This window comes from Trachypithecus francoisi, unplaced genomic scaffold (assembly GCF_009764315.1).
Source record: "Trachypithecus francoisi isolate TF-2019V2 unplaced genomic scaffold, Tfra_2.0 Lachesis_group3, whole genome shotgun sequence".
Lineage (NCBI taxonomy): Eukaryota > Metazoa > Chordata > Mammalia > Primates > Cercopithecidae > Trachypithecus > Trachypithecus francoisi.
This window is the reverse complement of record NW_022681468.1, coordinates 114,696,048-114,717,172: the sequence shown is the minus strand read 5'-3', so window position 1 is coordinate 114,717,172 and position 21,125 is coordinate 114,696,048. Positions and strand designations below refer to the sequence as shown.

Below are 21,125 nucleotides of genomic sequence, written 5' to 3'. Positions count from 1 at the left end.
TTCATGCCTGTAATCCCAGCACTTTGGGAGGCTGACGTAGGAGGATCGCTTGAGTTCAAGAGTTCCAGACCAGCCTGGGTAACACAGTGAGACCCCGAGGCTGACACAGAAGGATCGCCTGAGCCCAGGAGTTCAAGACCAGTCTGGGTAGTACAGTGAGACCCCCATCTCAATTAAAAAAAAAAAAAAAGAGTAATAAAATGAATGAAAATCTTGCAAATGAAATTACCATCACTGACCAGATGAAATAACAAGAGAGTTGATGTGTGTTATTATGCCTTAAACATGTTTTTCTATAAATCAGCAAAACTATGAGAAATCTGATGAGATAACTTAAGGTAACATAGACCAGTTCTGTCAAGCTGATGTATGGTAGCTTCAGGCACTCCAAGAATTACACCAAACAAATCCATCCTGAAAGATGCAAAGACATGCTTTGTGTATCAGTTTTTACTGCAGAACAAACCACCTCAAAACTTACTGGTTTCATTCTTAAACAATAAGCATTTATTCTTTTTCATCAGTCTGTGGGTTTGCTGGGGAAGTCTTCTGGTCTGGGCCAGCTCAGCTGGGCCTGGATGGTCTAGAATGTTCTTGTTCATATGTCTGGTGGTTGCTGGCATGCTAGCTGGTCTAAGGGACCACACTCATACATGTTTGGCAGTTGGTCAGATGTCAGGTGGGGTGCTATGTGTCTATCATCATCCATTAGGTTAGCAGGAGTTATCCACGTGGTAGTGGAAGAGATCCCAGCAGCAAGAGAAAGCAAGCCCCTATTGTAATCACTTCTCAAGACACTTCTTGCTTTACATTTGCCAGTGTTCTACAGGACAAAGCAAGTCACATGGCCAAGCCTAGATTCAGTAAATGAAGAAACAGACTCCACCTCTGCAATGGAGAAGCTGAAAAACACTGTGGCTATTCTGTTCAACCCACTACCCCTTAGAAGCCAAAGTAGAGATTAAATGATATTCCTTGTAACATGAATGGACATATATCTCAGGGTTTAATCATCTAGGTTTCAGGGCATTCTACATTTTCTGTTACTTATATCAAATTTCTGTGATGGGAGGAGCATGCTTTTCTGTTTCAGCTACTGAGGTCAACTAGTAGGGCCACTTTCCTAGGCCCTTTTCTATACCTTGAGACAGAGATAAAACCAAAGAGGAAGGCAAGAAGCTAGATCTTCTTAGGGCCCTGTAGGCCAGATAAAGGAATTTAGGACTTGATCCCAAGAGCAATGCGAAGCCATAGAGCATTTTGAGGAGAAAAATCTGATCACTTGGGCTGTAGTGAAGACAGTAACTCTAGAAGTTTTGCCAGGAAGGGGAATTAGTGAGATAAGGCTTTAGTCAACGGAATGTGGGATTGAGGGAAAGGCTTTTTTTCTTCTTTTGAAAGCAAAAGATGAGTGAAACTAGAGTTAGCTTGAATACCAATGAAAGGATCCAATACTGCAAGAGGTTAAAGGGAGATCCCTAAGAATTGGAAAGGGAAACTTGAACAGCTATGGAGTTTGGCTTTTTTTTTTTGAGACGGAGTTTTCGCTCTTGTTTCTCAGGCTGGAGTGCAGTGGCACCATCTCGGCTCACTAAAACCTCTGCCTCCCCGGTTCAAGCGATACTCTTGCCTCAGCCTTCCGAATAGCTGGGATTACAGGCAACTGCCACCACGCCTGGCTAATTTTTTGTATTTTTAGTAGAGGCGATGTTTTACCATGTTAGCCAGGCTGGTCTCGAACTCCTGACCTCAAGTGATCCGTCCGCCTCGACCTCCCAAAGTGGTGAGATTATAGGCATGAGCCACCGCGCCCAACCTGGAGGTTAGCTTTTAAGAAAAATACTTCATACAATAAAATTGACTTTATTTTTGTTATATATAGTCCTATGGATTTTAACACATGTACAGATTCAGGTAACTACTACCACAATCAGATTCAAAAGAGTTCCATCACCCTAAAATCCTCCTTTTTGCTGTCTCTTCAGTCATTCCCTCCACCCCCTTAGCTCCTGGCAGACTGACTTACTCTCCAAACTATAATTTCAGTATTTGCATGAGTGTCATTTGAGACTGACTTAGTTAACTTGGCATAATCCTTTCATTATTATGCAGTTATAATGCCTACTTATTGTATATATCAATACTTTATTCCTTTTTATTGCTAACATTCCATTGGTGTTGGCTTCTGCTGGTATTCCTTAGGTCAGTAAATTATACTACTATTCCAACAATTACTTGGGCCAAAAACCTTGGCATCATCCTTCACTCTCTTCTCTAGTCTATATAACCAATCCATCAGCAAATCTTGATGGTTCCACGTCCTTATCTTTTTATGTAGTTATTATTTTTGAGACAAGGTCTCTCTCTGTTGCCTAGGCTGGAGTGCAGTGGCACGATCATGGCTCACTACAGCCTCCATCTCCTGGGCTCAAGCCATCCTCCCATCTCAGCCCCCTGACTAGTTGGGACTATAGGCACACACCATCACACCTGGCTAATTTTTGTATTTACTGATAGAGATGGAGTTTCACCATGTAACCCAGACTGTTCTCGAACTCTTAGGCTCAAGCGATCCACCCATCTCAGCCTCCCATAGTGTTGGGATTACACGCGTGACCCACTGCACTCACTGGCTCGCTCAGCCAGCTCCACTTTCAAAATACACCTGGAATCTAACCACTTATCACTACCTCCACTGCTGTTACCTAGTTCAGGCCACCATCATCTTCTGCCAAGATTAGTGCTTCTACTCTTACCCCTCTACCCTTGTAGTCTATTCTCAACACAACAGCTAGAATGATCCCTTTAGAGATATAAATCTGATTAAGTCACTCTTCTGTTCAAAACTCTCCAGGGCTTTCAGTGGTGATGGGCAAAATTGTTGCCATAATTGATAAGGCCCCAGCTACCTCTTTTATCTGGTCTCTTAGCACTCTCCCCATCACTCACTCTGAATCAACACAGTGATCTCCTTGCTATTCCTATAGCACCTCAAGGAAGCTCTTGCCCCAGGACATTTGAATTTGCTATCTCCTCTGCCTGGAACACTCTTCCCCTAGATATCTACATGGCTCCTGCCCATTAAGTCAATTCCAGTTGCTGCTTAAGGGATCCTTATAAATTCTTCCCTAACATCTAAAACAGCAGCTACCTGACACCACTGTCTAATCCCTACTCTGCTGTTTTTCACAGCATATATTCCTGACGTTATATACTTGTTTTCTCTCCCCGAACTAGTAAAGATACTTGCAAGCAGGGAATTTTTTTGTTTTGTCCATTGCTCAGTAAGCACCTACATGAGTGCCTGGTCTGGCACATAATGGGACTTCAGTGAGTATTTTTGATTGAATAAATAGGAGGGAAGGACAAGATGGGAACGCAAGTAAGTAGGTTTCTCGATTTCAGGACATTCTACATTTTCTGTTACCTATATAAGGAAATCAGGGGAAGTGGTATGGGTATAGATCAGAGATTTGTAGAGATCGTGGAGAGCAAGTTGACTAGAAAAAGATAATGAAATTTCTAGTCACAGTTCACAGTCTTTTTTTTTTTTTTTTTTGAGATGGAGTCTTGCTCTGTCACCCAGGCTGGAGTGCAGTGACGCGATCTCAGCTCACTGCAACCTCCACCTCCCGGGTTCAAGCAATCCTCCTGCCTCAGCCTCCCGAGTAGCTGGGACTACAAGAGCCTGCCACTGCGGTCAGCTAACTTTTGTATTTTTAATAGAGACCACGTTGGCCAGCATGGTCTCACCATGTTCCACCATGTTGGCCAGGCTGGTCTCGAACTCCTGACCTCACGATCCACCCACCTCAGCCTCCCAAAGTGCTGATATTACAGGTGTGAGCCACCGCACCAGGCCCACAGCCCATTTAAAGTTGGTAATTATTAATGTAGTGATGCCAATCTGTTCAGCAGGACAACTTTCTTTTTCTTTTTTTTTTGAGGTGGAGTTTTGTTCTTGTTGCCCAGGCTGGAGTGCAATGGCGCAATCTCAGCTCACTGCAACCTCCACCTCCCAGGTTCAAGCTCTCCTGCCTCAGCCTCTGGAGTAGCAGGGATTACAGGTCTTCGCCACCATGCCCGGCTAATTTTTGTATTTTTAGTAGACAGGGTTTCACCATGTTGGTCAGGCTGGTCTCAAACTCCTGACCTCAGGTGATTCACAGGCCTTGGACTCCCAAAGTGCTGGGATTACAGGCGTGAGCCATCATACCCGGCCTCAAAAGGACAATTTTTTTTTTTTTTTGAGATGGAATCTAGCTCTGTTGCCCAGACTGGAGTGCAGTGGCGCGATATCGGCTCACTGCAACCTCCGCCTTCCAGGGTCAAGAAATTCTTCTGCCTCAGCTTCTCGAGTAGCTGGGATTACAGGCATGCACCACTACACCTAGCTAATTTTAGTATTTTTAGTATAGATGGGGTTTCACCATACTGGCCAGGCTGGTCTCTAACTTCTGACCTTGTGATCCGCCCACCTTGGCCTCCCAAAGGGTTCAGATTACAGGTGTGAGCCACCGCGCCCATCAACAGGACAAATTTCTATGACAAGGTACAAGCAAGGAGAACATAGGTCCATCCAGGGTGAGGGATTTCGTTAGGGGAAAGGGAGTGTTGTGGTGGGATTAAGTAGGGGCAGGACTGTAATAATGTACCACTGAATCTAAAATGGATAAGAAAGGAAGCGAAGAGGGGATTAATGGATAAGACATAACGTAGAGGATTTCAACCGATTAGATGCTCTGCTCTGATAAAGTGAAAGAAGAGGCTGGGTGCAGTGGCTTACACCTGTAATCCCAGCACTATGGGAGGCCGAGGCAGGCCGATCACCTGAGTTCAGGAGTTCGAGACCAGCCTGGCCAACATGGCACAACCTGTCTCTACTAAAAATGCAAAAATTAGCTGGCTTGGTGGTGCACACCTGTAATCCTAGCTACTCGAGAGGCTGAGGCAGGAGAACTGCTTGAACCTGGGAGGTGGAGGTTGCAGTGAGCTGAGGTTGCGCCACTGCACTCCAGCCTGGGCGACAGAGCAAGACTCCTTGTAAAAAAAAAAAAAAAGTGAAATAACATTTATACAGTTATGCTGTCATTCTATTTTTTGGGGGGCGGGGGGAACAGTGTCTCTGTCACCCAGGCTGGAGTGCAGTAGCACAATCATGGCTCACTGCAACCTCTGCCTCTCCTGGGCTCAGGTGATCTCCCATCTCGGCCTCCCGAGTAGATGAGACCACAGGCATGCGCCAAAACGCCTCATTAATTTTTATATTTTTTGTAGAGATGGGGTTTCGCCTTGTTTCCCAGGCTGCTCTCCAACTACTGAGCCCAAGAGATCCGCCTGCCTCAGCCTTCCAAAGTGCTGAAATTACAGGCATGAGCTATTGCATCAGGCTATAGTTCAGAAGTAGTCAAGCTGAGAGAATAGCAGGCTGTGGTTGAAAAAAGCATTGTTCAAATTACTGAGTATAGCGTTTCGAGGGACAAGGTCCAGGTTTTGATTGGTATTGGGAGGCAGATATAAGGGTCGCTAAAGACGAGGCCCGATATTGAACGGGTTGGCCACAAAGGCTCTGAAATTATCAAAGAAGATGGTCAGACGTGAGATAGACAAGGAGCTGGATACACACATCGGCAGATTATCTCCAAACGGCGTGAAATAGGTGACAGAGTCTAAGAGGAAGGGTTGGAGAAGCAAGTGTTTTTACAAGAGGTGACAGCATCTGGCACATAATCCCGACCTCTGGAAACTGAGACCTGAGAATACTAATTCACGTGAGAAGCTTTCAAGGGACGCAACATTCTCAGGACAGCCAGGTCTCTATCCCAGGAAGGAGCGGAGAAGTTTAGAGACAAGCTGATCTAAACACGGGAACCCCTGAAAAAGACGGGCTTGAAGGCAGGAGATTGAGTAGTGGACCGAACCCTACACCTCTTTAGTGACTTTCCTCCCAACCAACCGCCCGAGCCACACCAACCTCCGCAACAGAAAACGCTCGGAGAACACTATCTCCACCCCGGCTCTTTTCAACTCCCCGCGTAAGTGCTCACACCGGAACCCCTCTGTGTCCGCACTTTGCCATTGGCCGAAGCTTCCGCCCGCTTCCATTCGCTTCCTCCCACGACTCAGTCGGGCGGCGCCGTCCTTAGGACTCACTTCCGCCTCGTCCCACCCCCGCCCCCCAACCCGGTCCCCTTTTAGTGGCTTCCGGCTCCGGCCCGCCCCGCCCCCTGTGGCCCCGCCCTTCCCCCGCCCCCGCGCCCGGCCCGCGGTCCGCCCCTGGCCGGCGGTCCGCCCCCCGCCCCTGGCCGGCGGTTCGGCCCCGCGGCGCCGCTTCCGGTGCGGGCCCCGCCCCGGCTGTGGCCCCCGGCTGCGGAGGAGTCCGAGACGCAGCTGCCGCGCCGGGGCCTGAGCGGCGGCCTCCTCCTCCGCCGACCGAAAACCCGGAGCGCCCCGCACAGGTAAGTGGTGCGGGTCCCGGCTCCCTCAGGCACGGCGGGAGGGGAGGCTGCGGCAGGTGGAGGGGCCGAGGCCAGGAGCCGAGGCAGGTGTGGAGAGAGAGGGGAAGGCGCGGGCCGGGGGCGCGGGGACCGCGAAGGAAAGTGAGAGCGCCGCGAGAGCCCCGAGCGCCCTGTGCCCATTAGGGCATTTGAGATAAAGCGATAAGAAGGGTGAGGGGCCCTGGAGCTAAGTGGGCGCAGATAGGTGGGGCGGGGGCCATTGGAGAAGAGCCAGCGGATTGACTGGGAGGGTTGGTAGAGGTAAAAGTGATAGGGCTAAATGCGGGGAGGTGAATAAAGAATGGGGGGAGGCGTGCAGGGGTGACCGGGGAGGTGTGCTGTGGGGCTTACAGGGGCCTGGGGCCAAACGAATCCGGCAGCAAAGGTAGGGGAATGGTCGGCAGGCCGGGTTCAAAGCTGCAGGCAGTCCGTTGCACCCGGCTTGGTGGTCCGGGAACTTTAGGGGAAATGGGGGAGGGGCCCGTGTGAAGGGATGAAGAGGTTTAGATTTGAGACATAAGTTCTCCAAACGTAGGCAGGTGGCATTGTTTGGATCGCTGGCTGCTTAAGGACTGCGGGAAGATGGGCACTTTGGGGGACGGTGTGTGTATTGAGTTGTAGAACTGAGTCATCTCAGTCTTACTATAAGAGGCTGTGGGAGGGACACCTCCCCCTCTGCTGGGGACAGCATTCAGAGAAGATGGTGCCACAAGACAAGAAGCAGTTGTTCACTGACTGGCAGGACTTGGTTGAGAAATTATTCCAATCGTGATTGATTGGCTGTAATGACTGTGAGGACATTTAAAATGAACACCGAATTATTTGCTTTATTCTGTAATTTTCTTTGACCCAAATTGTTTTCATTTTAAATGAACACTTTTGCCAACTGAATTTAATGTGGATGTAAATCTTGTCATGCTTTTTTACACTGTAAGAAGAGCTAAAGCAGAATGAAAGTATGGCTGCAAGCGTAACTCACACTTTCTAAAGTGCCAAGAGAGGAAGTAAAGGCAGTAAGAGGCAAATTGGAATGCGAATCTTTCACAGAACACAAAAGGCACAAACAGGGCTATAAGATAAACAGAAAATGAGAATGTTTAATCACTACTAATTGGCCTAGCTTTAAAAATTGTACCCTTTTTTACTCTAACCTGGAAAAAAATCTTAAATCCAAGCAGTTTTTATTGCTAAAGATGTGATTACTTCTCCGTGAATTTTTGAAGATGCTAAAGACACTTTGTTTTTTGTCTTTCGACCCAATCCTAAAACACTGGAACAATGCAGATATCAAGTCCCAACATGTGCACTGCAGCTTCTTTCATGTGATGACAAAATTGTACGCCATGTTGCAAGTCCTGTTCACCTAAAATTTGCCCTTGCATAGTAATCCGTTCAGTTATGGAGACTTGCTGAAGAAACATCACTCAAGTGAAGTTTGTTGGGGGTGAGGGCCTGCAGGGGAGAGGTGGGGGAATTAAGGGAGAAGAGGGTGTGAAAGTGATGTGTGTTTGGAGACTGATTGGTAAGAATGCAGATAAACCTGCCCCCAGAATGCTTTTGGCCCGAAAGCCTTTTCTTTTTGTATTTGTCGGAGAATATCATAGTAGAAATGAATCAGAAAGAAAGGGGATGTGAAGAGTTTTACTTGGCTGTTTATAAAAAAGAAGCAGCATTAACTTGTTCAGACAATGTTGATATCTGTTTCAGATTAATTAACTTTAAAATCTCCAGAGGAATTCCCCTGTTTGCTTTTGAGTGACGATTGCAATTTGAGACTCTTGCCTCCTTGCGTGTTTCTTTCATGTTGTTGAAATTGGAGTCTTTTTGAGGCTATGATATCCAGTTAGTATGGCTCAGTCCACTCAACAAGCAGGCTGGCAACTTGATCAGGGAAATTTGAAAAGTTTAAACCCAAGAGCAGCTTGCTTGGTCTTGCTTTTTCTGTGAGAGTAAACCTGTCTGCCTGATAGTTCTGTGTGTAGCTCAGAGGTGATATCTTTCTCCTGTGGGCTTGGGAACATATTCTCTCTTTTGCAGGTAGGCCCTTCTTTTCCTTTATTATTATTGTTTGCATAATTACAGCTTTTGCTACAGAGCAAACCCAGTTACCTTTTCAGTAATTAATGTTCAGTGACATTAATTGAGTAACAGATTAATGTTTGATAATGTAGAGGAAGAGAGATCAGAACACACGTTAGCAAACTAGATATTGGCTGGATGTTCTTCTTTTAAAGCCCTCAACAGTCTGCTACTACTACTGAGATTCATTCCCTATTTCCCCTCTTAGATCCTGTTTCTCTTCTTCACAGCTTTTCCTACCCCACCACTCACTCATCTTAAAACTCAGGTTTAGGAGCATATGTTTAGCGTTCAGAACTCATGGCCCTCTACTGGAGAAAAGGAAACCTTTTTATACCTGTTTTACATAGTTGTTTTTTCCCTCTCCTTCTTTGTGGTTTCTGTTAATCACTAAGGTTTAGACCCAGTGTGCCTGGTGGGCTGTGCCCAGGTTCAGAGTCATGCCACTCTGTGGGTGAAGCTTGAGGCAATAATGGAACCACTTCAGCAGCAGCAGCAGCAGCAGCAGCAGCAGCAGCAACAGCAACAGAAGCAGCCACACCTGGCTCCTCTGCAGATGGATGCCAGAGAGAAGCAGGGCCAGCAGATGAGAGAAGCCCAGTTCTTGTATGCCCAAAAGCTGGTCACACAGCCGACTCTCCTTTCTGCCACACCTGGGAGGCCTTCTGGCAGCACTCCCTTAGGTCCCTTAGCCAGAGTTCCACCCACCACAGCAGTGGCCCAAGTCTTTGAACGGGGCAACGTGAACTCAGAGCCTGAGGAAGAGGATGGAGGTTTGGAAGATGAGGATGGGGATGATGAAGTTGCGGAGGTGGCTGAGAAAGAAACCCAGGCTGCTTCAAAATATTTTCATGTGCAGAAAGTAGCTCGCCAAGATCCCAGAGTGGCACCCATGTCCAATCTACTTCCAGCACCAGGGCTGCCACCACATGGACAACAAGCTAAAGAAGACCATACCAAAGATGCTTCCAAGGCCCTACCTTCTGTCTCCACAGCAGGGCAGCCAAACTGGAATCTGGATGAGCAGCTCAAGCAGGTCAGTCTTTCTGGTATTGGAGGTCGTTTGTTCTTCTTAAAGGCCGGAAAGGGGTAATGGACTGATAGGGTCAGGGGCTGTGCCAGTCTGTGCCTTCTCATCCCACTTCAGTGACTGACAGCCTAGACATGAATAGACTTTGGATTTTTTTCTTATTTAATATTTTCTTCGTTAAAGCAATGAAATGCATGTTACTCTTTTTTTTTTTCTTTTTCTTTTGATGGAGTCTCACTCTGTCGCCCAGGCTGGAGTGCAGTGGCATGATCTCGGCTCACTGCAACCTCCACCTTCCGGGTTCAAGTGATTCTCCTGCCTCAGTTTCCTGAGTAGCTGGGACTATAGACGCATGCCACTATGCCTGGCTAATTTTTTGCATTTTCAGCAGAGATGGTGTTTCACCATGTTAGCCAAGATGGTCTCGATCTCCTGACCTCATGATCTGCCTGCCTCGGCCTCCCAAAGTGTTGGGATTACAGGCATAAGCCACTGCCCCCGGCCTGTATGTTACTCTTAATATAGGTTTTTCCAAGTTTGATGTGAAAGAATGTCAATACAATCTCGTTTTTTAAAGGAAAGATGAAGTTGCAACAGTGTTGTGAGGAATATCTAAAATGAGATGTGTGACTAATTACAGCTTTTCTAATAATAATGTTTTCTAATAGTAATGTAAAAGAACATTCTTGCCTAAAACAGTTTCTTAGCTTCAGGCTAACCCTTTTTAAGGACAGTTGGTTGTTTTGGAGCTAAACACAGCTGACAAGAAGCACTTGCGTTGCATATATTTTCCAACAGAGAGCCTTGTAGACATGATTTCATTTCACTCTTACATCCCCTTGACAACAGGGAAGGGTAGACCTCAAAATTTCCTTTTTAGTCAAGGAAAGCTGAAGTGACTTCCAAATGGCTGAGGGAGCTTTTTAAAAAATACAGATTGCAGGATCCTAATGAATTATCTTGGAGGGTGGAGCCTAGAGAATCTGTTCTCAACCAAGCCTTTGACTTGTGATTCCTCTTCTCTTTGTGACTCACAATATAGTTTTTCCTCGCCCAAAGGATGGGAGTGATGATAAGTTGTCCCAGGTTAAGTGACTTGTTGGTGCTTAGGAAGGGAGTTCATGGGTACCCTGCAGAAGCACACACACTTCTTATGATCCAGTGGTACTGTTTAGAAATCATTTGTGAAAAGCTGTGGGTTTTCACAGGGCAACTGAGAAGTCATGTAAGAAAGGTCCTTTGGAACCTGAAAAATCAAACATCTTGGATCAGGAGGTCTGTACAGTAGATCTGAGTTTTACAACAATAGTTTTTGCAGCCAGAAGTGGGGTTCAAATCCCATCACTTCCAAATGTTGCCCTTGTGATCTTTGAGTAGGGCTCTGAATTGCTTTGAACCTGTGTCTTCACACCTGTGAAATAAAAAGAATGCCAGTGCCTCCCACGGATGTTGCAAGGATTAACCGAACTAGCACACGTGAAAGCCTGTCCAGTGCCAGGCACATGGTAGGTAATAGTGCCTGGGGAGCTCTTTTATGTAAACAGTGCCACCCTTTCCTGCATCACACAGACATGCCTCTGAAGTGGGAGAGGTACTGAGATACACAGAGGTTTTCGCTCACATCACCCAGGGAGATAGTGGCAGAGCTAGGACTAGAATCAGAGAATCCCAGCTTCCACGACAGCAGCACCCTGGCCGCCAGCCCAGACCCGCCTCCCACTGATTGCTTTGGTTTAGCAAAACATCTGTGAGTTGCCGGCTGCCCCCGCACTGCTGTGTGGTTGGCAGAGTTCCATACCGGCCCGCTGAGTCAGCTCATAGCGGGATCCTGCCCTGACAGTGCTGGGAAAGTTCAGGCCCGAGGCGGCTGGGCTGCCCCCGCCTTGGCAGCTGGCCAGCGTCTGTGTGTGTGCGGTCGTTCCTAGAAAGTGCAGCCGCATGCGAGGAACAAGTGGAGCTCCAGAGCCTGTCTTCAGGAAGTGTAACAGGTGTTGAGGTCAAGCCATTAGAGGTTTAAAAAAAGACTCTTCAGAACTGGTGTGTGCATGTGCACATGTGTGCACCATGGCAGGGCACCCAGCACCAAGTTATCTAGATGGTGGCAGCCCTGTGACACTTAGCTCAGTATTCAGGGGGCTGGCTGTTGGCATTTGAAACTCTTTGAGTTCACTTTGTGTTTCTGAGGCATATTCACTAATTATAGACTGCCTGGCAGAGCACCTACCAAAATGTTTTATAAATACCAGAGTAGCTGAGGCATAATCCCTCACCCAAAATTTACCTTCCTTCAGGATTTGGAGATCAAGAACTGAATTAGGGGGGCTTTAGATAGTGATGACTTAAACCCTCAGATGTGCACCTCTTTTTCCCCTTTAATTTTTAACATTGATTTGGTCTGTGCTCTCCTTGTCTATAAATACTGCTTTTAAAGGAGTAAATCATGTGCTGGGGGATTTTTAAACTTTTCTTTTTAGTTATATTTTAGAAGGACCAAAAATAATATTCTTGGGGAGAGTCTGTAGAAACTATTACAAATGATTAGACTGGCTTGTTTTGTTGTTCACAATCTTTTCTTTATGTAACTTAATGGAGTGCGAAAATAGAATATCCCTTGCTCCAGCGACAATTACAAAGACCTTTACAGTTGACACAGATCTTTTTTTTTTTCCCGAGACAGAGCGTGCTCTGTCGCCCAGGCTAGAGTGCAGTGGCACGATCTCTGCTCACTGCAACCTCCGCCTCCCGAGTTCAAGCGATTTTCGTGCCTCAGCCTCCCCGGCAGCTGGGATTACAGGCACATGCTACCATTGCCTGGCTTTTTTTTTTTGTATTTTTAGTAGAGACAGGGTTTCATCATGTTGGCCAGGCTGGTCTTGAACTGCTGACCTCAAGTGATCTGCCCGTCCTGGCCTCCCAAAGTGCTGGGATTACAGGCGTGAGCCACCGCACCCACCCTGACACAGATCTTACTGTTAATGTGATACAGCGTCCATCTTGTTCTTTTAAACAACAAACTTTTACAGAGGCTTCTTTGTGCTAGACCTGTACTGTATGAAACAAGGCATGTTTCTCTCTCAGGGAGTTCAGGTCTAGCAGTGGCAGTGTGGGAAGCCCAAGGGGGATTGGAACTTGGGTTACAATAATTTGATTCTGTCCTGAGTCTACTGGAGCCCAGCCACCCAGTCTGTGCTATGGCAGAGATATTTTAAAACTGTTTTGTTTCAAACATTCACATGCCAAAGTTTAAGAAGTTAATTTTGTCTACAGCATAGCATAGCTTGGCAAACCAACAGAGATACCCAAAAGTATTTTGCAAGATTTTGGGGTAAAGGAGGACAGGCATCTGCCAACTGAAAAGTGGAACTGGGAAAGCTTAAGGGTTCCAGAGATTATTCTTTGCATCTGAAATCCCTTACTTAGAACATGTAAAGTCAAAATTATTTCTTTTTTTTTTTTTTTTTTTTTTTTTTTTTTGAGACGGAGTCTCGCTCTGTCGCCCAGGCTGGAGTACAGTGGCCGGATCTCAGCTCACTGCAAGCTCCGCCTCCCGGGCTTACGCCATTCTCTGCCTCAGCCTCCCAAGTAGCTGGGACTACAGGCGCCTGCCACCTCGCCCGGCTAGTTTTTGTATTTTTAGTAGAGACGGGGTTTCACCGTGTTCGCCAGGATGGTCTCGATCTCCTGACGTCGTGATCCGCCCGTCTCGGCCTCCAAAGTGCTGGGATTACAGGCTTGAGCCACCGCGCCCGGCTAAAGTCAAAATTATTTCATGGATTCTCTTTGAAGAAACTCTCAGAAAATATTTTCTTCTCAAGGTCTGGATTGTTAGGGTGTGGTATTATTCTCTGACACCACAGTGATGGAAAGATGGATAACGCCATTGAGTCGAGTGTTCTAAAACCCATCAGATTCCTGTGGGCAGAGTAAATAATTGTAAAACAAGAAAACAGACAAAGAACTGAGTGTTTGTTTTCTCAAAGGAGATCATATAGCCAACTGGCAGATGTTGCTGGCCTTTTGGGGGTGGTGTTCTCTCCCTCTGGTAGAGGGTGGTTCAGGCAGTACGGGCTGGGTCTGTCTTGAGCCCGTTGGTAGAGCTGGATTACTGATGTAAACCCCCTTCGATAGAATAGAAAGAAGAAAGATGGCTTGACAGGCATGTGGGGCCAGGGTGCGTGTGTACGATTTTCTGCATACTTTGGCAGTCACTTTGGTTACTGCATGTGGCTGTGATCCAACCACAGGCTTAACATAAGTTCACAGCCAATTCAGTGCAAAGCACTGGGAGCCATTGCACAATAAATGTTGGCCACCTCCTCTACCCTTCCCCTTCTAGCATGTTTTACAAGATTTTGTTTTGTGATTGCCTTCTAGAATGGAGGGTTTAATTTCAGAATATTTGCAATTAAAGAATTCTAACGTCCTAAAGCTTGCTAATCACATGTATTAACAAGGACAAGATATTACCAGTTTCAAACACCTCCTGGCTGCTTGGGGCATCCTCAGCTCATGACAGCTGCATGGGTTCTCTCTGAATTTGTTGGAGAAGCACCTCTGCAGTACAGGAGCAAAGGAAGCTCCATGGCAAATGGGAAGAATTGCCATGTTAGATGGGCACTGGCAGACAAAGGGAATGTGATTTGAGAAGAGGGAGTTTCAGTTTTTTGTTTTTTTGTTTTTTTTGCCTATTCTTAACCATGAGCAAAATCAGTCTCATCTTACTGTGAGAGGCGACTTCCTGCTGGGCATTTAGTGGAGACTGCTGTGCATTTCTTCTAATGTCATGACTGACTGACTGACTGGTGTCCAGAAGCCATCCCTCTAAGTAAGGTGTGGTCTCTTGGGATAGGCCTACTTTTCTTGGTAGATACTGCATGATTATCATTACCTGGGTGTGGTGGCGTACGCCTGTAGTCCCAACTACAGGAAAGTTGCAGTGAGCCGAGATGGCGCCATTTGCACTCCAGCCTGGGTGACAGAGTGAGATGGTGTAAAAAAAAAAAATAGAAAAAGAAAAAAGAAAAGATACAGCATGACTATGGAACATTTGAGGCTTTTTTTAAAAACTGTGCAAACTATTGCCCAAAAAAGAAAATGTTCGTAGGCTTTCCTCATGTTCTTTGTAGAGCTACCTTGCATGCCCTTGCCTTCTGCAGTCACAATGGAATCCATCTAGTTGAGTGGTTCTCAATTAGAGGTGACCCCTGCCCCTTCCCAGGGGACATTTGGCAATGTCAGGAGACATTTTTGATTGCCATGACTGGAGCAGGGGGTAGTGTGCTATGGGCATCTAGTGGGTAGACCAGGGATGCTGCTAAACATCCTATAATGCACTGGACAGCCCCCCAACAACAAAGAGTTATCTAGTCCAAAATGACAGTAGTGCCAAGGTTGAGAAACCGTGCTCTAGATTGTGTTACCAGAAAGAGAACGTAAGCTTCGCTATCATCAGACAGCGCCAGAGACTCTGTTCCTTTGTGTTTCAGTCTCAGTAACTGAGAGTTTGGCAACCTTGTATTTTCTTTTTTTTTTTTTTTTTTTTTTTTTTGAGACGGAGTCTTGCTCTGCCGCCCAGGCTGGAGTGCAGTGGCCGGCTCTCAGCTCACTGCAAGCTCCGCCTCCCGGGTTCACGCCATTCTCCTGTCTCAGCCTCCCGAGTAGCTGGGACTACAGGCGCCCGCCTCGTCGCCCGGCTAGTTTTTTGTATTTTTTTAGTAGAGACGGGGTTTCACCGTATTAGCCAGGATGGTCTCGATCTCCTGACCTCGTGATCCGCCCGTCTTGGCCTCCCAAAGTGCTGGGATTACAGGCTTGAGCCACCGCGCCCGGCCTCCTTGTATTTTCTTGACTTCTACTTTCAATATCTGTGCCGAGCTCATGTCTTTCCTGTAGTCATCTAGGTGAACAGACTGTCACTTGGGAAAGGTTTGGGACCTAGAACTTGAGATCTCTTATTTGACTCTATCAGTGATTCTTTCAGCCCAGCACTCCCTGATATCATTGGTGATGTATAAGAGAGCTTGGTTGCCCTTCTAGACATTAACCCCAAAAAGTTAAAGTGTAAATACTTGGCAGACTTGTTACCTAGTAACAGATTTAATTATTAAATCAGCATTGGTTTTGGAGCCAGAGGATGTGGATTAAGACCCTACTTCTACCACCTGCTTGCTTTAGTACTTGGACAAGTATTCTTTTTTTTTTTTTTTTGAGACGGAGTCTTGCTCTGTTGCCCAGGCTGGAGTGCAGTGGCCGGATCTTGGCTCACTGCAAGCTCCGTCTCCTGGGTTAACGCCATTCTCCTGCCTCAGCCTCCCCAGTAGCTGGGACTACAGGCGCCCGCCACCTCGCCCGGCTAGTTTTTTTTTTTGTATTTTTTAGTAGAGACGGGGTTTCACCGGGTTAGCCAGGATGGTCTCGATCTCCTGACCTCGTGATCCGCCCGTCTCAGCCTCCCAAAGTGCTGGGATTACAGGCTTGAGCCACCGTGCCGGGCCTGGACAAGTGTTCTAATCTGCCTCTCTGAACCCATGCATACATCTATTCCAGAGGATGATAATCCTCTCCCACTATCCTCAGGAAGTGATTTTAAGGATGTTACAAAGGTAGAAGAAAAATATGAGTGTGAAAGAGCTTTGCAAGATGTGTACAACCATACAAAGGTTAGGGTGAATTTTCTTTTTTTTTTTTTTTTTTGAGACAGAGTCTCGCTCTGTCACCCAGGCTGGAGTGCTGTGGCCAGATCTCAGCTCACTGCAAGCTCCGCCTCCCGGGTTCACGCCATTCTCCTGCCTCAGCCTCCCGGGTAGCTGGGACTACAGGCGGCGCCACCTCGCCCGGCTAGTTTTTTGTAGTTTTTAGTAGAGACGGGGTTTCACCGTGTTAGCCAGGATGGTCTCGATCTCCTGACCTCGTGATCTGCCCGTCTCGGCCTCCCAAAGTGCTGGGATTACAGGCTTGAGCCACCGCGCCCGGCCGGCGAATTTTCTTCAACACCTAAGTCCTTTTTGAAGTTACTCTCGTCCCTCATATACAGGGGATTGGTTCCAAGACCCCCACATATACCAAAATTCAAGCATACTCAAGTCCTGCAGTCAGCTCTGTGGAACCCAGATATGCTAAAAGTCAATCTTCCATATACATGGGTTTCACATCCCGTAAATTTTGTCTTTGATCCAAGTTTGGTTGAAAATAGTTTACATATAAGTGGACCCAGGCAGTTCAAATCCATGTTGAAGGGTCAATCATAATTTTTCAGTCTTTATGACCTTTGTAGGTAAGAAGCTCCATAAATCCTACCCACTACTCTAAAACAACTGCTTTTCAGGTTTTCTAGAGCCATGACCACACTCTGGTATTCTGAAGTTCTCTGAAACCTTTCAGGATTATGTGAGCTTAAACCATGGCACTTCTGAAGATGGTTTCTTCAGAACCATCTTCAGATACATGGCACTGTATCTTTCCATATTAGCATAGGGATATGTGTGTATTGTTCTTTAAGTAGAAGTAAGCTTTATGGATACTAAGTCTTTATAAATACACAATCACTGATTTGACTTGGGTCCTTATCCCTCTCACCAGAGGCTAATTTCTCTACGTGTCCCAGATCCCATGCCCTCCCAGGTTTCCAGGGACTTGCTCCATCAGTGAACCCTCCATTTCCTGACTCTTTGGGCTCATTCTCTTCCAGGCCTTTTCCACGTTTACACATCTTCTCTCTCCCAGACTTAAAAACAAGCAAACAAACAACAAAAACCTTCTTTAATCTTAAATTTTACCTGAGTTAGTTGTTAACAAGGAAATGAGAGACTTTTAAAAATCCTCTTGATTGCACATTATTGCCAGCTTTTTTTCTGTTCCTAACTATCCCCCGCTTCCTTGCAACAAAGCTTCTCAAAGGAATTGGTTTTACTCTTTATTTCCATTTGTCACCACCTACTTACTCCTCAGCACACTCCAGTCTGATATCTGTTTCTTCCATGTTCCTGAAGTTCCATGTTGCTAAGCCCAGCCTTCCCTAACCTCATTGATTTCTCAGCATTATTGAATACAGAGCTCTCCCTCCTTAAACATTCTCTTCTTTTGCTTTCTATAATCCTTCCTTCTGCTTATGCTTATTTTCTTTCTTTTCTTTTTCTTTTTTCTTTCTTTTTTTTTGGAGAGGGAATCTTGCTCTGTCACCCTAGCTAGAGTACAGCGGTGTGATTTTGGCTCACTGCAATCTCTGCCTCCAGGGTTCAAGCAATTTTCCTGCCTCAGCCTCTCCAGTAGCTGGGACTACAGGCGCGTGCCACCAGCCCGGCTAATTTTTTGTATTTTTAGTGGAGACGGGGTTTCAGTGTGTTAGCTAGGATGGTCTCCATCTCCTGACCTCGTGATCCGCCCACCTCGACCTCCCAAAGTGCTGGGATTGCAGGCGTGAGCCACCGCGCTCGGCCGGCCTTTCTTTCTTCCTTTCTTCCTTTCTTTCTTCCTTTCTTCCTTTTTTAGACAGGGTCTCACTCTGTTATACAAGTTAGAGTGCAGTGGCACAAACACAGCTCACTGCAGCCTTAACCTCTTGAGCTCAAGTGATGCTCCTGCCTCAGCCTGCTGAGTAACTGGGACTACAGGCATGCATCACTATTCCTGACTAATTTTATTTTTGTGAGATGGGATCTTACCATGTTGCCCAGGCTAGTCTTGAACTCTTGGACTCAAGCAGTCCTCCCACTTTGGCCTCCCAGAGTGTGGGGATTACATGTGTGAGCCACTGCACTGACCTGTTTATTTTCCTTTATCTCTTCAACTATTTCTCTTCTGTTCAGCCTCTGAAATGCCAAGTTCCCCCAGGGTTTACTCCTAAGCTTACTTCTCTGTATGTTCTCCCTGAGCAGTTTCACTCTCATGGCTTTAAATACTATCTATAAGCCAGTGGGATTCCAGTATATATTGTTTGAGCCCACATTTCTAGTCTAAGGTATCCCCAACTCCCTGCTTGGCTTTTCTGTTGAGACGTTTTACTGGCATCTCAAGTTTAATACCTGTGAGACTGAACTCTTGATTTCCAACCTACTCCCCTACAATTATTTCCTCCTTTACTTTCCTTCTCAGTAAATGGCATTTCTGTCCACTTATTCATATCAAAACCTTAGAGTTGACTGTCTTTCATACCTGCTGTTCTGTTACTCCTCATGTCCATCACCAAGTCTTTTTTTTTTTTTTTTTTTTTTGAGACGGAGTCTGGCTCTGTCGCCCAGGCTGGAGCGCAGTGGCCGGATCTCAGCTCACCGCAAACTCCGCCTCCCAGGTTCACGCCATTCTCCTGCCTCAGCCTCCCGAGTAGCTGGGATTGCAGGCGCCCACCACCTCACGCGGATAGTTTTTTGTATTTTTTAGTAGAGACGGGGTTTCACCGTGTTAGCCAGCATGGTCTCGATCTCCTGACCTCGTGATCCACCCGTCTCGGCCTCCCAAAGTGCTGGGATTACAGGCTTGAGCCACTGCGCCTGGCCATCACCAAGTCTTAGCAGCAGTCTCATCTAAGTATCTAGAGTATTGCCACTCCTGCTTTCTACATCATCACCTACCTGGCCCAGACTACCTACCTACCACTATAGCTCTCAACAGGTTTCTGTGCCCACCCCCTCCCCCATTCTAATCCACGCTCTATGCAGCAGCTAGAGCCATCTTCTAAAAATCAAATCAGATTATGTCACTGCGTTAATGCCCTCCAAGTATGATGTCAGTTGCTCTAATTATAAAATCCAAAATCTGCATGATCTGACCCTTGCCTACTGATCCAGCCTTATCTTTGACAATCTCCTGATCTATCACTGTGCTCCAGCTACCCTGGCCTTTGCATATGCTGGTACTTCTGTCTAGAACACTCTTGTCTAGGCAAACTTACTCAGCCTTTGGGTCGCTCCTTTAGCCATCACTTCCTCAAAGGCACTGTCTTCACTCTTAGTGTAGATCAGGTTCTCCTGTTATGTCCCTGTCATTGAACATTATGCTTTTATATTTGTGCAGTTCGGTTCTTTTATTTATTTCTTTGGTATCTGATTTCTACTCTAGATGGTAAGCTCCAAGAGGACAGGGATCATGTTTGTTTTGCTTATCATTGTACCCTAGCACCCAACAGTGATGGCACATAGTAGACACTCAAATATTTGTTTCTTCCACTTTCTATGGTTTATTCTGTTCCTTTTTAAATTTAAAAGGCTCCATTTGTTTTGTTTTGTTTTGTTTTTGAGACAGGATCTCACTCTGTTGCCCAGGCTGGAGTGCAGTGGCAAGATCACGGCTCACCTCAGCCTCAACCTCCTGGGCTCAGGTTGATTCTCCCACCTTGGCCTCCTAGGGATTACAGTCCCTCCTTGGGACTACAGGCACGCACCATCACACCCAGCTAACTTTTGTTATTTTTTGTAGAGGTGGGGTTTCACCATGTTGCCCAGGCTAGTCTTGAACTCCTAGGCTCCAGCAATTCACCCTCCTTGGTCTCCCAAAGTGCTGGGTTTACAGGCATGAGTCACTGTGCCCGGCCTTCCATTGTGTTTATTTAAAATAGATTTTATTTTTTGAGATCAGTTTTAGGTTCACAGCAAAATCGAGCAGAATGTGCAGAGATTTCCCATATCCCTCCTCCTGCCACAACCGCACAACCTCCTGTCAAAATCCTGCACCAGAGTAGTATGTTTGTTATAACTGATGAACCTACATTGATACATCATTATCACCCAGAGTCCATAGTTTAGTGTTCACTCTTGATACTGTATACTCTATGGAATTTTTATTTTTTGTTTTTATTTTTATTTTTTTGAGATGGAGTTTCGCTCTTGTTGCCCAGGCTAGAGTGCAATGGTGCAATCTCGGCTCACCGCAACCTATGCCTCCCAGGTTCAAGTGATTCTCCTGCCTCAGCCTTCCAAGTAGCTGGGATTATAGGCATGTGCCACCATACCCGGCTAATTTTGTATTTTTAGTAGAGATGGGGTTTCTCCATGTTGGTCAGGCTGGTCATTAACTCCCGACCTCAGGTGATCCACCCATCTCAGCCTCTCAAAGTGCTGGGATTAACAGGCGTGAGCCACTGTGCCTAGCCTATTCTATGGATTTTGACAAATGTGTAATGACATATATCCGCCATTATAGTATCACACAGAGTAGTTTCACTGTCCTAGAAATTCTCTGCACTTCACCTATTCATCTTTCCCTCCTCCTTAACCCTGGCAGCCCATGATTCTTTTCCTGTCTATGGTTTTGCCTCTTTCAGAATGTTATATGGTGGGCTCATTAGTGTAGCCTTTTTAGATTGGCTTTCTTCACTTAGTAATGTGCATTTAAGCTTCCTCCATATTTTTTTATGACTTGATAGCTTATTTCTTTTTGTGCTGAATAATATTTCATTTTCTGGACATACCACAGTTTACCCATTTACCTACTGAAGAGCATCTTGGTTGCTTCAAAGTTTTGGCAATTATGAATACAGCTATCATACATATCTGTATACAGGTTTTTGTGTAGGTAAAAGTTTCAGT

General features: G+C 46.2%; 1 protein-coding gene across 2 annotated transcripts in view; it reads left to right on the top strand.

The window, feature by feature from the left end:
- Window positions 1–6,297: 6,297 nt before the first annotated feature.
- Window positions 6,298–21,125, top strand: part of ARID3B (AT-rich interaction domain 3B) — a 64,466-nt gene continuing 49,638 nt past the window's right edge. Inside the window, exons 1-2 of one of the 2 annotated variants that reach the window (XM_033189381.1) lie at window positions 6,298–6,458; window positions 8,972–9,612. In XM_033189381.1, coding sequence (XP_033045272.1) covers window positions 9,049–9,612 — 564 coding nt within the window. In that variant the 5' untranslated portion in view covers window positions 6,298–6,458; window positions 8,972–9,048. The remainder of the gene's footprint in view (window positions 6,459–8,971; window positions 9,613–21,125) is intronic. The other variant, XM_033189382.1, reaches the window with a different exon arrangement.